The sequence below is a fragment of the Tinamus guttatus genome, unplaced genomic scaffold (genome assembly GCF_059628265.1).
Source record: "Tinamus guttatus ecotype Peru unplaced genomic scaffold, ASM5962826v1 Tinamus_guttatus_pri_ptg000166l, whole genome shotgun sequence".
NCBI lineage: Eukaryota > Metazoa > Chordata > Aves > Tinamiformes > Tinamidae > Tinamus > Tinamus guttatus.
The window spans coordinates 86,625-103,265 of NW_028288700.1; the positions used below are offsets into that span (position 1 = coordinate 86,625).

The 16,641-nt window shown below is 66.1% G+C and overlaps 1 protein-coding gene across 1 annotated transcript; it reads left to right on the forward strand.

Moving 5' to 3' along the window:
- Positions 1–1,130: 1,130 nt before the first annotated feature.
- Positions 1,131–16,206, forward strand: MAP3K12 (mitogen-activated protein kinase kinase kinase 12). The gene is given in 14 exon segments (XM_088522793.1): positions 1,131–1,450; positions 2,095–2,278; positions 3,963–4,154; positions 5,924–6,082; positions 6,495–6,653; positions 8,587–8,695; positions 9,848–9,957; positions 10,061–10,177; positions 11,178–11,314; positions 12,216–12,266; positions 12,269–12,642; positions 12,914–12,984; positions 14,277–14,544; positions 16,123–16,206. Coding segments are annotated over 14 exon segments (2,325 nt in total). The 5' UTR covers positions 1,131–1,140.
- Positions 16,207–16,641: the final 435 nt, after the last annotated feature.

Here is a 16,641-nt window from a genome sequence, read left to right on the forward strand (position 1 = left end):
TGCACACACGTGCAGCAATGCACGCCAGGTGTACAGTGCTGCACATGCATGCAGGAGGGTGCAGCAATGCATGTGCATGCAGCAGGGTGTGCACACATGCAAAGAGGTGCACATGTGTGCAGTAATGCACACAAGCACTACACACATATGCACAAGGACATGCACATGCGTGTTGCAATGCACACCCAGCTTCATGGGTCTGCATGTGCATACATGTGCAGCAATGCATGGAGCTGCACAAGGACGTACACCCGTGCAAGGCTGTGCACACACGTGTGTTGCCATGCACAAGGCCTGCACATGCGTGTTGCAATGCACACCAGCTCCATGGGGCTGCATGTGCAGCAATGCATGGCGCTGCGCACGCATGCACAAGGATGTACACCCACTCGAGGCCGTGCACACACGTGTGTTGCCGTGCACACACATGCACAAGGGTTGCACACGTGTGTAGCAATGCACACCCAGATCCATGGAGGCTGCACGTGCATGCAAGGAGGGGGATGAATACATGTGCAGCAATGCATGGAGCTGCACAAGGACGTACACCCACGCGAGGCTGTGCACACATGTGTGTTGCCATGCACACACATGCACAACCGCTGCACACGTGTGTAGCAATGCACACCCAGATTCATGGGGCTGCATGTGCAGCAATGCATGGCGCTGCACAAGGACGTACACCTGTGCAAGGCTGTGCACACACGTGTGTTGCCATGCACACACATGCAGAAGGGTTGCACACGTGTGTAGCAATGCACACCCAGATTCATGGGGTTGCATGTCCAGCAATGCATGGCGCTGCACACGCATGCACAAGGACATACACCCGCGCGAGGCTGTGCACACACATGTGTTGCCATGCACAAGGGCTGCACACGTGTGTAGCAATGCACACCCAGCTCCATGGGTCTGCATGTGCAGCAATGCATGGAGCTGCACACGCATGCACAAGGACGTACACCCGCGCGAGGCCGTGCACACACGTGTGTTGCCATGCACACACACGCACAAGCGCCTGTTGCTGCACACAGACCCCGGCTGCCGCCCCAGCCCCTCTCTGTCCCCGCTGTCCCCAGGCCGGCAGGCGCGCAGGCCGTCCCCGCGCTGTCCCCGCGCTGTCCCCGCGCTGTCCCCGCCATGGCCTGTCTCCACGAGACGCGGACGCCGTCGCCGTCGCTGGCGCTGCCGTCGGACGGGACCCCCGAGCAGGAGCTGACGCCCACGCAGTGCGTCCTGCGGGACGTGCTGCCCCCCGCGCCCCCCGGCCCCGCCGTCGCCGTCCCCGGGGTCCCCGCCGAGGTGTCCCCGCGCGCGCTGGCCCCCGAGGCCGCCCACCTGCGCTGCCAGGCGGGCGGCGGGTTCCTCGAGGGGCTCTTCGGCTGCCTCAAGCCCGTGTGGACGATGCTGGGCAAGGCCTACGGCGCCGAGCACAAGCACCCGCCCGACGGTGAGGGGCTGCGGGGAGAACGGGGTCTATGGGGCAGGGAGGGGGCAATGGGGCAGGGAGGGGGCAATGGGGTGAGCTGGGGGCAATGGGACATGGAGGGTGCAATGGATAAAGGAGGGTGCAACGGGGTGAGCTGGGTGCAATGGAGCAGGGAGGGTGCAATGGGTAAAATAGGGTGCAATGGGGTGAGCTGGGTGCAATGGGGCAGGGAGGGTGCAATGGATAAAGGAGGGTGCAATGGGTAAAGGAGGGTGCAATGGGGTGAGCTGGGTGCAATGGGACATGGAGGGTGCAATGGGGCAGGGAGGGTGCAACAGGGTGAGCTGGGTGCGATGGGGCGGGGAGGGTGCAATGGGGCAGGGAGGGGGCCATAGGGGGAAAGGAGGGGGCAAATAAGGGTGTCATGGGGTGAGGTGGGTGCCATGGGGCAGGGGGATGGGTGCCATGGGGCAGGGGGAAGGGTGCCATAGGGCAGGACTGTGGGTCAGGGCGGTGGGTGCCATGGGGTGCGCTGGGTGCCGTGGGGCAGGGCGGTGGGTGCTGTGGGGCAAGGCTGTGGGTGCCATGGGGTGCGCTGGGTGCCGTGGGGCAGGAGGGGCACCCCGCGGTGCCGCGAGCGGGTGCCATGGGGCGGGTGCCCGCAGACCCCTGGGAGGTGCCGTTCGAGGAGATCCTGGACCTGCAGTGGGTCGGCAGCGGCGCCCAGGGCGCCGTCTTCCTGGGCCGCTTCCACGGCGAGGAGGTGGCCGTCAAGAAGGTGCGCGACCTCAAGGAGACCGACATCAAGCACCTGCGCAAGCTCAAGCACCCCAACATCATCACCTTCAAGTGAGCGGGGACACCATGGGGACATGGCGGGGACATGGCGGGGACACGCGGGGACACCACGGGGACACGCGGGGACACGGGGGGACACCACGGAGACACGAAGGGACACCATGGGGACACCATGGGGACATGGCGGGGACATGTGGGGACACGCGGGGACACGCGGGGACACGCGGGGACACAGGGGGACACCACGGGGACATGGGGGGACACCATGGGGACATGGCGGGGACACGGGGGGACACCATGGGGACACCACGGGGACACGTGGGGACACGGGGGGACACAGTGGGGACACCATGGGGACACAGGGGGACACCGTGGGGACACGGCGGGGACACAGGCACCAGGGGCTTGGGGACACGGAGGTGCCGTGTGGGACAATCTGCAGGGACATGGGCACCTCCCCGGCTTGGGGACACTGTGGGGACAGCCCACATGGACACAGACATCTCCCCGGCTTGGGGACACGGAGGTGCCGTGTGGGACAATCTGCAGGGACTTGGGCATCTCCCCAGCTTGGGGACACTGTGGGGACAGCCCACATGGACACGGACGTCTCCCCAGCTACGGGGATGCCACACACACATAGACACGGGTGGGAAAGAAGGGGCGCAGGGCCGTGGGTACCCCAACACTGATGGGTGCAGTTGGGTGCCCCAGGATGGGGCCTGGACACCCCAACGTTGATGGGTGCCCATGAGCGACTGGATGCCCCAATGTTGATGGGTGCTGAGATGCTGATGGGTGCTCCAGAGCCCTTGGGTGCCCATGAGCAGTTGCACACCCCAGTGTTGATGGGTGCCCATGTGTTGCTGGGTGCTCCAGAGTTCTTGGTGCCCATGAGCCCCTGGATGCCCCAGTGTTGATGGGCACCCATGGGCAGTTGGCAGCCCCAATGTTGACGGGCGCCCATGGGCAGCTGGAGGCTCCAATGTCGATGGGTGCCCATGAGTTGGTGGGTGCTCCAGAGCTGCTGGGTGCCCATGAGCAGTTGGAGGCCCCAGTGTTGATGGGTGCTGAGATGCTGATGGGTGCTCCAGAGCTCTTGGATGCCCATGAGTTGTTGGATGCCCCAGTGTTGATGGGTGCCCATGAGCACCTGGACACCCCAATGTTGCTGGGTGCCCATGAGCAACTGGATGCCCCAATGTCGATGGGCGCCCCTGAGCACCTGGACATCCCAACGTTGACGGGTGCCCATGAGCACCCGGATGCCCCGGTGTTGCTGGGTGCCCATGAGCAGCTGGAGGCCCCCAATGTTGACAGGTGCCCGTGAGCACCTGGACGCCCCAACGCTGATGGGTACCCATGAGTACCTGGACACCCCAATGTTGATGGGTGCCCAGGTGTTGGTGGGTGCTCCAGAGCTGTTGATGCCCATGAGCACCTGGACACCCCAATGTTGATGGGTGCCCATGAGCAGTTGGTCACCCCAACGTTGCTGGGTGCCCATGAGCAGCTGGAGGTCCCAATGTTGACGGGTGCCGATGAGCAGCTGGCGGCCCCAACGTTGACGGGTGCCCATGAGCACCTGGACACTCCAGTGTTGATGGGTGCCCATGAGCACCCGGATGCCCCAACGTTGACGGGTGCCCATGAGCACCCAGACGCCCCAGTGTTGCCGGGAGGCCCCGGTGCCGGCGGGCGCCGCGGGCGCTGAGGACCCCCCGCCGTTCCGCAGGGGCGTGTGCACCCAGGCCCCCTGCTACTGCATCATCATGGAGTTCTGCGCCCAGGGGCAGCTCTACGAGGTGCTGCGCGCCGGCCGCAAGGTCACCCCCTCGCTCCTCGTCGACTGGTCCATGGGCATCGCGGGCGGCATGAACTACCTGCACCTGCACAAGATCATCCACCGCGACCTCAAGTCGCCCAAGTGAGCGGGTGGGCGGCGCGGGGCACCCATGGGTGCAGGGCCGGGGCTGGAAGGTCCTCAGGTGGCTCCTTGGGGCTCTGGGTGGCGGTGGTGGCCCGTATGGTGCCCATGGTGGTGGCAATGCGATGCCTATGATGGTGCTGTGCCCATAGTGGTGTGGTGTCCACCATGGGCATGCAACCACGGTGGTACTGGTGGCATTGCCATGCCCATGATGGTGCCATGTCCATGAGGGTGGCCCATGACAAAACCACACTCATGGCAGTGCTGTGCCCACCAGGATTGGGTACCCATGGTGGCGCCGTGTCCATGACAATGCCCATGGTGATGGTCATGGTGGTGCCATGCCCATGGTGATGCCCACAGTGGTCCCATACCCGTGGTGGTGCCATGTCCATGGTGGTGCCCATGGTGGTGGCAATGCAATGCCTATGATGGTGCTGTACCCATAGTGGTGTGGTGTCCACCATGGTGGTGGCATACCCATGGTGGTGCTGGTGGCATTGCCTGCCCATGATGGTGCCATGTCCATGAGGGTGGCCCATGACAGAACCAAACTCATGGCAGTGCTGTGCCCACCAGGATTGGGTACCCATGGTGGCGCCATGTCCTTGGTGGCACCATGTCTATGGTGATGCCCATGGTGATGGTCATGGTCATGCCATGTCCATGGTGGTGCCCGTGTTTATGGTCGTGGTGGTGCCATGCCCACGGTGATGTGCCCACAGTGGTCCCATACCCGTGGTGGTGCCATGTCCTTGGTGGCACCATGTCCATGGTGATGGTCATAGTCATGCCATGTCCATGGTGGTGCCCGTGGTGATGGTCATGGTGGTGCCATGTCCACGGTGACGCCCACAGTGGTCCCATACCCATGGTGGTGCCATGTCCTTGGTGGCACCATGTCTATGGTGATGCCCGTGGTGATGGTCATGGTGGTGCCATGTCCATGGTGATGCTCACAGTGGTCCCATACCCATGGTGGTGCCATGTCCTTGGTGGCACCATGTCTACGGTGATGCCCATGGTGATGGTCATGGTGGTGCCCGTGGTGATGGTCGTGGTGGTGCCATGTCCATGGTGACGCCCACAGTCGTCCCATACCTGTGGTGGTGCCATGTCCTTGGTGGCACCATGTCTACGGTGATGCCCGTGGTGATGGTCATGGTGGTGCCATGTCCATGGTGATGCTCACAGTGGTCCCATACCCATGGTGGTGCCATGTCCTTGGTGGCACCATGTCTATGGTGATGCCCATGGTGATGGTCATGGTGGTGCCATGTCCATGGTGATGCTCACAGTGGTCCCATACCCATGGTGGTGCCATGTCCTTGGTGGCACCATGTCTACGGTGATGCCCATGGTGATGGTCATGGTGGTGCCCGTGGTGATGGTCGTGGTGGTGCCATGTCCATGGTGACGCCCACAGTCGTCCCATACCTGTGGTGGTGCCATGTCCTTGGTGGCACCATGTCTATGGTGATGCCCATGGTCATGGTCTTCGTGGTGCCCGTGGTGAAGGTCATGGTGGTGCTATGCCCATCGTGACGCCCACAGTGGTCCCATACCCACGATGGTGCCATGTCCATGGTGATGCCATGGAGGTGGTGGTGCCGCCATGCCCGCCGTGGCCGTGTCCCCATGATGGTGCCATGTCCATGGTGATGCTGTGGAGGTGGTGGTGCCACCATGCCCACCGTGGCCGCGTCCCCGTGCTGGTGGCATCACCATGACCGCGGCATGGCACTGAGCCGGTGTCCCTGTGCCAGCATGCTCATCACCTACGACGACGTGGTGAAGATCTCGGACTTCGGCACCTCCAAGGAGCTCATCGACAAGAGCACCAAGATGTCCTTCGCGGGCACCGTGGCCTGGATGGCCCCCGAGGTCATCCGCAATGAGCCCGTCTCCGAGAAGGTCGACATCTGGTGAGGCCACCGGCCTTGGGGACCCTGGGGACCTTGGGGACAGGGGGGTCTTTGCTGCCACGAGTGACGTGGGGACACGGTGCAGTGGAGGGACACGGAGCAGGACAGCAGGGACATGAGGGACCTTTGGGGGACAGAGGCAATGGGGACATCAGGGACATTGGGAGGGAACAGAGATGGGGACATTGGAGATATGGTGGGGGGGGTCATTGCATGGATGAGGGGCATGAGGGGACATCAGGGACACAAGCAGGGGACACTGGGGACTCATAGCAGGTCAAGGGACACTGGGGTGGCCTTAGGGGATGCAGGGGAGACCCTGGAGGACCAGGGGGCAGTGGTGGCACCAAGGGGCCACCAGGAGGCCATGAGGGGACACGGGCGGGAGGTGACGGCCACCGCGGGTCCCCAGGTCCTTCGGGGTGGTGCTGTGGGAGCTGCTCACGGGGGAGATCCCCTACAAGGACGTGGACTCGTCGGCCATCATCTGGGGGGTGGGCAGCAACAGCCTCCACCTGCCCGTGCCCTCCGGCTGCCCCGACGGCTTCAAGGTGCTGCTGCGACAGTGCTGGTGAGCGGGGGGACACGGGGGGACACCGCGGGGACATGGGGACACCCGCGGGGACGGGGACGTGAGGGGACGGGGACACGCTCAGGGACACCCGCGGGGATGCGCTTGGGGACATGCGAGGGGACACCCATGGACATCCTGCCCATGGAGGACCCTCTTCCGCTGGGGACGTGTCCATGGGGGCATCTTGACCATGAAGGATCACCTTGACTGGGGGGTCATGACCATGGGGACATCTTGCCCATGGAGAAGTCTTGTCCATGGGGACGTCTTGCCCATGGAGGACCCCCTTCCATTGGGGACATGTCCATGGGGGCATCTTGACCATGGAGGATCACCTTGACTGGGGGGTCATGATGATGGGGACGTCTTGCCCATGGAGACGTCTTGTCCATGGGGACATCTTGTCCGTGGGGACATCCTACCCATGGAGGACCCCCTTCCACCAGGGACGTGCCCATGGGGACATCCTGCCCATGGAGGATCACCTCGACTGGGGGGTCATGACGATGGGGACGTCTTGTCCATGGGGACTCCCTTCCATGGGGGTGATGTTCATGGGCACATCTTGACCATGGAGGAGCCCCCTGACGTGGGGATCATGACGGTGGGGATGTCTTGCCCATGGGGACGTCTTGTCCATGGGGACATCCTGCCCATGGGGGTGGTGTTCATGGGCATATCTTGACCATGGAGGATCCCCCTGATGTGGCGGTCATGACCATGGGGACATCTTGCCCATGGGGACGTCTTGCCCATGGGGACGTCTTGCCCATGGGGACGTCTTGCCCATGGAGGACCCCCTTCCACCAGGGACGTGTCCATGGGGGCATCTTGACCATGAAGGATCACCTTGACTGGGGGGTCATGATGATGGGGACGTCTTGCCCATGGGGACATCCTGCCCATGGAGGACCCCCCTTCCACTGGGGACGTGCCCATGGGGGCCTCTTGACCATGAAGGATCACCTCGACTGGGGGGTCATGACGATGGGGACGTCTTGTCCATGAGGACTCCCTTCCATGGGGGTGATGTTCATGGGCACATCTTGACCATGGAGGATCCCCCTGATGTGGCGGTCATGACCATGGGGACATCTTGCCCATGGGGACGTCTTGCCCATGGGGACGTCGTGTCTATGGGGACATCCTACCCATGGAGGACCCCCTTCCACTGGGGATGTGCCTATGGGGGCATCTTGACCATGGAGGATCCCCTTGACTGGGGGATCATGACGATGGGGACGTCTTGTCCATGGGGACTCCCTTCCATGGGGGTAATGTTCATGGGCACATCTTGACCATGGAGGATCCCCCTGACGTGGGGGTCATGACGGTGGGGATGTCTTGCCCATGGGGAGGTCTTGTCCATGGGGACATCCTGCCCATGGGGGTGGTGTTCATGGGCACATCTTGACCATGGAGGATCCCCCTGATGTGACGGTCATGACCATGGGGACATCTTGCCCATGGGGACGTCTTGCCCATGGAGGACCCCCTTCCACCAGGGACGTGTCCATGGGGGCATCTTGACCATGAAGGATCACCTTGACTGGGGGGTCATGATGATGGGGACGTCTTGCCCATGGGGACGTCTTGTCCATGAGGACATCTTGTCCATGGGGACATCCTGCCCATGGAGGACCCCCTTCCACTGGGGACGTGCCCATGGGGGCCTCTTGACCATGAAGGATCACCTTGACCAGGGGGTCATGACGATGGGGACGCCTTGCCCATGGGGACGTCTTGTCCATGGGGACATCCTGCCCATGGGGACATCTTGGCCATGGAGCATCCCCCTAACGGGGGGCCATGACGATGGGGACGCCTTGCCCATGGGGACGTCTCGCCCACGGTGGCCCCGGAGGCCCCCAGGCCCCCGCGTCCCCGTTCCCGCGTGCGGTGCCCATCACCCCGTTCCCGCCGCCCGCAGGAACAGCAAGCCCCGGAACCGGCCCTCCTTCCGCCAGATCCTGCTGCACCTGGACATCGCGTCGGCCGACGTCCTCTCCACCCCGCAGGAGACCTACTTCAAATCCCAGGTACACCGGGACACCGGGACACGGCCGGGGACCCCCAGAACCTGGTGTAGTCCCTTCCCATGGTACCCGCTTGTAACCAGGGTGTAGCCGAGTGTAGCTGGTGCCCGGTGTAGCTAGTTCCCATGGTGGCCAGGTCCCGTGGTAGCTGGTTCCCAGTGTAGCTGGTTCCTGGTATATCCATCGTCCAGTGTAGCTGGTGCCCGGTGTAGCTGTGCCTGTGGTGTCTGGTGCCAGGTGTACACAGCACTGGGTGTACGCAGCACCGGGTGTACGCACCACCGGGTGTATGCAGCACCGGGTGTACGCAGCACCAGGTGTATACACTGCCGGGTGTACACAGCACCGGGTGTATGCAGCACCGGGTGTACACAGTGCCGGGTGTACACAATGCCGGGTGTACACAGTGCTGGGTGTACACGATGCTGGGTGTACGCAGCACCGGGTGTACGCAGCACCAGGTGTACGCAGCGCTGGGTGTACACGATGCTGGGTGTACGCAGCACTGGGTGTACACAGTGCCGGGTGTACCTACTGCTGGGTGTGCGCAGCACCGGGTGTACGCAGCACACCGGGTGTACACGATGCTGGGTGTACACGATGCCGGGTGTACGCAGCACTGGGTGTACACGATGCCGGGTGTACACGATGCCGGGTGTACGCAGCACCAGGTGTACACGATGCCGGGTGTACGCAGCACCGGGTGTACACGATGCCGGGTGTACACGATGCCGGGTGTACGCAGCACCGGGTGTACGCAGCACCAGGTGTACACGATGCCGGGTGTCCGCAGCACTGGGTGTACACGATGCCGGGTGTACACGATGCCGGGTGTACGCAGCACCGGGTGTACGCAGCACCGGGTGTACACGATGCCGGGTGTCCGCAGCACTGGGTGTACACGATGCCGGGTGTACACGATGCCGGGTGTACGCAGCACCAGGTGTACACGATGCCGGGTGTACGCAGCACCGGGTGTACACGATGCCGGGTGTACACAGTGCCAGGTGTACGCAGCACCGGGTGTACACAGTGCCGGGTGTACGCAGCACCGGGTGTACACGATGCCGGGTGTCCGCAGCACCGGGTGTACACGATGCCGGGTGTACGCAGCACCAGGTGTCCGCAGCACGCCGGGTTCCGCTGTCCCCGCAGGCCGAGTGGCGCGAGGAGGTCAAGCTGCACTTCGAGAAGATCAAGTCGGAGGGGACGTGTCTGCACCGGCTGGAGGAGGAGCTCATCAACCGGCGCCGCGAGGAGCTGCGGTGGGACCGGGCGCCGGGGCGGGACGGGACGGGCACCGCGTGACACCGCGTGACGCCGCGTGACGCCGCGTGACACCGCGTGACGCCGCCGCCGCGTCCCCAGGCACGCGCTGGACATCCGCGAGCACTACGAGCGCAAGCTGGAGCGCGCCAACAACCTCTACATGGAGCTCAGCGCCCTCATGCTGCAGCTGGAGCTCAAGGAGAAGGAGCTGCTCAGGCGAGCGGGGCGCCCCGGGGGCACCGGGACCCGACCCGGGGCCGTGGGGACCCATGGACATCCCTGTGTCCACACCATGAGCAACCAGAACCACCATAACCCAACCCATGGCCAACCTGGGCCCTTGGGACCCCATGGCCATCCCTGTGTCCATGCCATGAGCAACCAGAACCACCATAACCCAACCCATGGCCAACCCGGGCCCGTGGGGACCCATGGACATCCCTGTGTCCACACCATGAGCAACCAGAACCACCATAACCCAACCCATGGCCAACCTGGGCCCTTGGGTGCCCCATGGCACTCCCTGCACCCAAGCCATGAGCACCCACATGTCCAACCCAGGCCCTTGGGACCCCATGGCCATCCCTGTGTCCATGCCAGGAGCACCCAGAACCACCATGATCCAACCCATGGCCAACCTGGGCCCTTGGGACCCCATGGCCATCCCTGTGTCCATGCCATGAGCAACCAGAACCACCATAACCCAACCCATGGCCAACCTGGGCCCTTGGGACCCCATGGCCATCCCTGTGTCCATGCCATGAGCAACCAGAACCACCGTGGTCCAACCCGGGTCCATGGGTGCCCCATGGCACTCCCTGCACCCAAGCCATGAGCACCCACATGTCCAACCTGGGCCCTTGGGCACCCCATGGCCATGCCAACCCTGTGCCCATGTCATGAGTGCCCCATAACCACCACGAATCCACCCCACGTCCAACCCGGGCCCTTGGGCACCCCATGGCCATCCCTGCGTCCTTGCCATGAGCACCCAGAACCACCGTGATCCACCCCAAATCGAACCTGGGCCCGTGGGCACCCCATGGCCGTGCCAACCCCCTGCTCATGCCTTGAGCATCCAGCACCACCGTAACCCAACCCATGGCCAACCCGGGCCCTTGGGCACCCCATGGCCGTGCCAGCCCCGTTCCCGCGCCGTGAGCTCCCTGCAGCTCCCACGGGTCCCCCCGGTCCAACCCGGCCCCTCGGCCCGCAGGCGGGAGCAGGCGCTGGAGAAGCGCTACCCGGGGCTGTTCAAGCCGCGGGCGCCGCGGGGGCTCCTGCACGGCAACGCGGTCGAGACCCTCATCAAGAAGCGCAACGTGCCCCAGAAGCTGTCGCCCCACGGCAAGCGGTGCGCCCGGACGCCTGGGCCCCTCGGGGGGGCCTTGGGGGGCGCCCGGACACCTGGGCCCCTCGGGGGGGAATTTGGGGGTGCCCGGATGCCTGGGCCCCTCGGGGGGGCCTTGGGGGGCGCCCGGACACCTGGGCCCCTCGGGGGGGAATTTGGGGGTGCCCGGACGCCTGGGCCCCTCGGGGGGGCCTTGGGGGGCGCCCGGACACCTGGGCCCCTCAGGGGGGGCTTTGGGGGCGCCTGGACGCCTGGGCCCCTCGGGGGGGGCTTTGGGGGTGCCCAGACACCTGGGCCCCTTTGGAGGGGAGTTTGGGGGGGGGACCTCAGAGCCCTGGGTCTTCTGGGGGGACCCGGACGCCTGGGCCCCTTTGGAGGGGAGTTTTGGGGGGGAGCTCAGAGCCCTGAGTCCTTTGGGGGTGCCCGGATGCCTGGGCCCCTTTGGAGGGGAGTTTTGGGGGCGCCCGGACGCCTGGGCCCCTCGGGGGGGCTTTGGGTGCGCCTGGACACCTGGGGCTCTTTGGGGGGACCTTAAGGGGGGGGAGCTCAGAGCCCTGGGTCCTTTGGGGGTGCCCGGACGCCTGGGCCCCTCGGGGGGGCTTTGGGGGTGCCCGGACGCCTGGGCCCCTTTGGAGGGGAGTTTTGGGGGGGAGCTCAGAGTCCTGGGTCCTTTGGGGGGGCCCGGACGCCTGGGCCCCTTTTGGGGGAGACTGAGTGGGGTATTTTTTTTGGGGGGGGGGGGGGCGCTGCTGAATGTCTGGGACCCTCATGGCGGCGGGGGGGGGGGGGGGGTGCCCCGGACGCCTGGGCCCTTTGGAGGGGGTGGGGGGTGGGACGGGGCAGGACCGGGGGGGGTCCCGGCCGCCGGGGCCCCCCCGCAGCATCAACCCCCCCGCCCGGGGGGGCGGGGGGGTCTGATGCCTGACGGGCGGCGGCCCCGGCTGGACGCGGCCATGCCCAGGTGGCCCCGCTGGGCTGCCCCAAGGGGCCCCCCTCGCCCGGGCGCAGCCGCCGGGCCAAGGGGCGGCACCGCAAGGGGCCCCGCGGGGGGGGCGGCTGCGGCGACGCCGGCCCCGAACCGGGACCCCCCCCGAACCGGGGGCCGCCCGGGACCCCCCCCCGGGCCGCCGGCCCCGACCTGCTGGGGGGGGCCCTGGAGGCGGCCGGAGCCCCCCCCGCCGCGGCGCCCGGCGGCACCCGAGGGTGCTGCTCCCCCCCCCTCCCGCGGGCCCCCGAGGCCGAGCGGGAGGGGGCGGCGCGGGGGGGCCGCGCGGGGGGGCCCCTCACCCCGGCCGCGCTGCTCTACCGGGCGGCCGTGACGCGGGGGCAGGTGAGCGGCCCGGACGCCGGGGCCCCTTGATGGGGGGGGGGGAGCCCCTTTATGGGGGGGGGTTGGAGCCCTGGGGGCCCTTATGGGGTGCAGGACCCATGGGTGCCTTTGGGGGGGGTGGATACCCGGGTCCCGTCTGGGGCAGCTTCCATGGGGGGCACCTGCACCCGGGGGTGTCGCGGGAGGGGGTTCCCGGACACCTGGGCCCCTTTGGGGGGTGGGGGGCACCTGGGTCCGTGCGGGGGGTCCTGACGGTCCCTCGTGTCCCCAGAGACGGGGGGTGTCGTCGGAGGAGGAGGAGGGAGAGGTGGACAGCGAGGTGGAGCTGCCCCTGCGGCAGAGGTGGGTGCCCGGCCCGGACGCCTGGGCCCCCCCGTTTCCCTGCGGATGGAGCTGGGGACCCTGTTGGGGGGGGGGGGGTCCCCAGGACGCCGGGGTCCCTGGCGCCGGGTGTGGGGGCTGCTGCGTCACCCCTGGCTGGGACACGGACGCCGGGTTGTCCCTCCTGGGACATGGGGCACCAGGGTGACACTCGTGGCACGGAGACGGGTGCCAGGATGGGGACACGGGTGCCAGGACACCCGGACCCATCTCCATTATGTCCATCCGGATCCATGTGTCCCTCCACGGGTGCCAGGATGGGGACCTGGGACACTTGGGTGTCCCTCCAGGATGGCGACGAGTGATGGGACATCCGCGTGTCCCTCCATGGGTGCCGGGATGGGGACACGGGTGCCAGGATGGGGATGTGGGTTCCAGGACACCGGGGTCCATCTCCGGGATGTCCATTCCGGGTCCACGTGTCCCTCCATGGGTGCCAGGATGGGGACGTGGGTGCCAGGACATCGGGACCCATCTCCGGGATGTCCATCCTGGGTCTCCATGTCCCTCTATGAATGCCAGGACACCCGGGCCCATCTCCCATCTCCATTATGTCCATCCCGGATCCACGTGTCCCTGCATGGGTTCCAGGACACCCGGACCCATCTCCCATCTCCGGGATGTCCATTCCGGATCCACGTGTCCCTCCGCGGGTGCCGGGCCGGGGCCGCGTGGGTGTCCTGGCCGGGTGACGCCGGGTTGGGGACACGGGTGCCAGGACACCCGGGCCCATCTCCGGGATGTCCATCCCGAATCCACGTGTCCCTCCATGGGTGCCAGGATGGGGATGTGGGTTCCAGGACACCCGGACCCATCTCCCATCTCCCATCTCCATTCTGTCCATCCCGGATCCACGCGTCCCTCCATGGGTTCCAGGACAACCGGACCCATCTCCCATCTCCATTGTGTCCATCCCGGATCCACATGTCCCTCCATGGGTGCCAGGACACCCAGGCCCATCTCCATTCTGTCCATCCCAGATCCCCGCGTCCCTCCATGGGTGTCAGGATGGGGATGTGGGTTCCAGGACACCAGGGCCCATCTCCCATCTCCATTCTGTCCATCCCGGATCTCCATTCTGTCCATCCCGGATCCCCGCGTCCCTCCACGGGTGCCAGGATGGGGATGTGGGTTCCAGGACACCCGGACCCATCTCCCATCTCCATTGTGTCCATCCCGGATCCCCGCGTCCCTCCGCGTCCCTCCCGGGTGACACCGGTTGGGGACACGTCCCCACGGCGCCGCTCCCGCAGGTGGCCCCCCGGCATGAGCAAGCGGCAGTCGCTGTCCACGTTCAGCTCCGAGAACTTCTCGGACGGGGACGGCGACGGCGACGGGGACGAGGGCCACACGAGCGACCCGTCCCTCAGCGCCACCCCCGACGTGGGCAGCACCAACACGGACGAGCGGCCGGACGAGCGCTCCGAGGATCTGCTGTCCCAGGGCTCCGAGATCCCCCTGGACGGGGCCATCCAGGACGGGGCCGCCCCCGGGCGCCCCCGCGGCGGCCGCAGCCCCAAGGTGACACGGGGACCGGGACAATGGGGACGGGGGGAACGGGGACGGGGACAATGGGGACGGGGACAATGGGGACGGTGGGAACGGGAACGGGGACGACAGGGATGGGGATAACAGGGACAATGGGGACAGGGATGGGGGGAACGGGAATGGGGACAACAGGGACAATAGGGACGGGAACGGGGGGAACGGGAATGGGGACAACGGGGACAGGGACAACAGGGACAATGGGAATGGGGACAACGGGAATGGGGACAATGGGAATGGGGACAACAGGGATGGAGACAACAGGGACAATGGGGACGGTGGGAACGGGGCCAGCAGGAATGGGGACGACAGGGATGGGGACAACAGGGACAATGGGAATGGGGACAATGGGAATGAGGACAACAGGGATGGGGACAACAGGGACAATGGGGATGGTGGGAACGGGAATGGGGACAACGGGGACAGGGACAACAGGGACAATGGGGATGGTGGGAACGGGAACAGCGGGAATGGGGACAACAGGGATGGGGACAACAGGGATAAGGGAGACGGGGACGGGGGGAACGGGAATGGGGACAATGGGGACAATGGGGACAGAGGGAATGGGGACAACAGGGATGGGGACAACAGGGACAATGGGGAAGGGGGGAACGGGAATGGGGACAACAGGGACGGCAGGAACAGCAGGAATGGGGGAAACGGGAATGGGGACAATGGGGACAGGGACAACAGGGACAATGGGGATGGTGGGAACGGGGACAATGGGAACGGGGACAACGGGACCGGGGACCGGGTGGCAGCTGGTGGGGGGGCTCTCGGGGTCCCCAAACGTGGAGGTGACGGGGGGGTCCCTTGGGTGTCCCCACACCGGGTGCCTGGGGGGCCCCTGGGGTCCCCAGCAGTGGCTGCCGGGGGGGGTCTCCCAGTGCCCCCCTCCCCCCCATTGGGGCCATGGGGGGTCCCCGGGTGCCCCAGAGACCCCCAGGAGGGAGGACCGGGGGGGGGGGGGGGGCTGGGACCCCCCCAGGGCCAAATATCATTGGGGGGGGGGGGGACGACATGGGTGTCCCAGGGGTGTCCCCAGGGGATGGGGGGGTCCGGGTGGGATGGATGGGGGTGTCCCCATGGGATAGGGGTGTCCCCACGGGATGGGTGGGGGTGTCCCCACGAGGTGGGGATGTCCCTGGGGGGGGTGTCCCCATGGGATAGGGGTGTCCCCACGGGATGGTGGAGGGTGTACTGGGATAGGGGGTCCCCATGGGATGGGGTGTTCCTGGGGGGGGGTGTCCCCACGGGATAGGGGTGTCCCCGCGGGATGGGGGTGCCCCCATAGGATGGTGGTGGGTGTACTGGGATAGGGGGTCCCCATGGGATGAGGGGGTCCCCACAGGATTGGGTGTCATGCCCATGGGATGGGAATGTCCCCAAGGGACGGGGGGGGGGTCCCCGCGGGATGGGTGGGGGTGTCCCCACAGGACGGGGGGGTCCCCACAGGATGGGGGGGTCCCCACAAGCTGGGGATGTCCCCACGGGATGGGGTGTCCCCCCCCCCGGGCCGGGGGTCCCCGCGCGCTCCTCACCGCCCCCCCGCAGGTCTCCGAGGATTCCGACGCCGACAGCGCCGAACTCGACCCCCCGTGTGGGGGGGACCCCCCCGCGCCCCCCCCCGCGCCGTGACCCCCCCCCCCGCACAGCCCCGTTTCTATGGACACCCCCGGGGGGGGGGGACAAGGACACCAGGACCCCCCCAGCCCCCCCGCCCAGGAAGGAGCCCATGGGGGGGGCGGGACCTGCATTGGAATTGTGCCCCCCCCCCCCCCCCCAAAAAAAAAAACCAGGGATTTGGGCTGCAAATCCCAACCCGGAGCAGCTGGGGGGGCCCTGCACCCCCCAATGGAGCCCAAGGCGGGGCAGAGGCTCCCGGATCACACCGGGAATATTGGGAATATGGGGCGGGGGGGGCAATCCGGGAATGCTGGAAACACCCCCAGGAGCCGGGGGGTCAAATAAAGACGGACACAGGCAGATCCGTTAACCAAAATATCCTCCAGTTTCTATTCACAAGGAAAAGCTCCAGTCCATCTTTTTTATTATTATCTCTTTTTTTTTTTG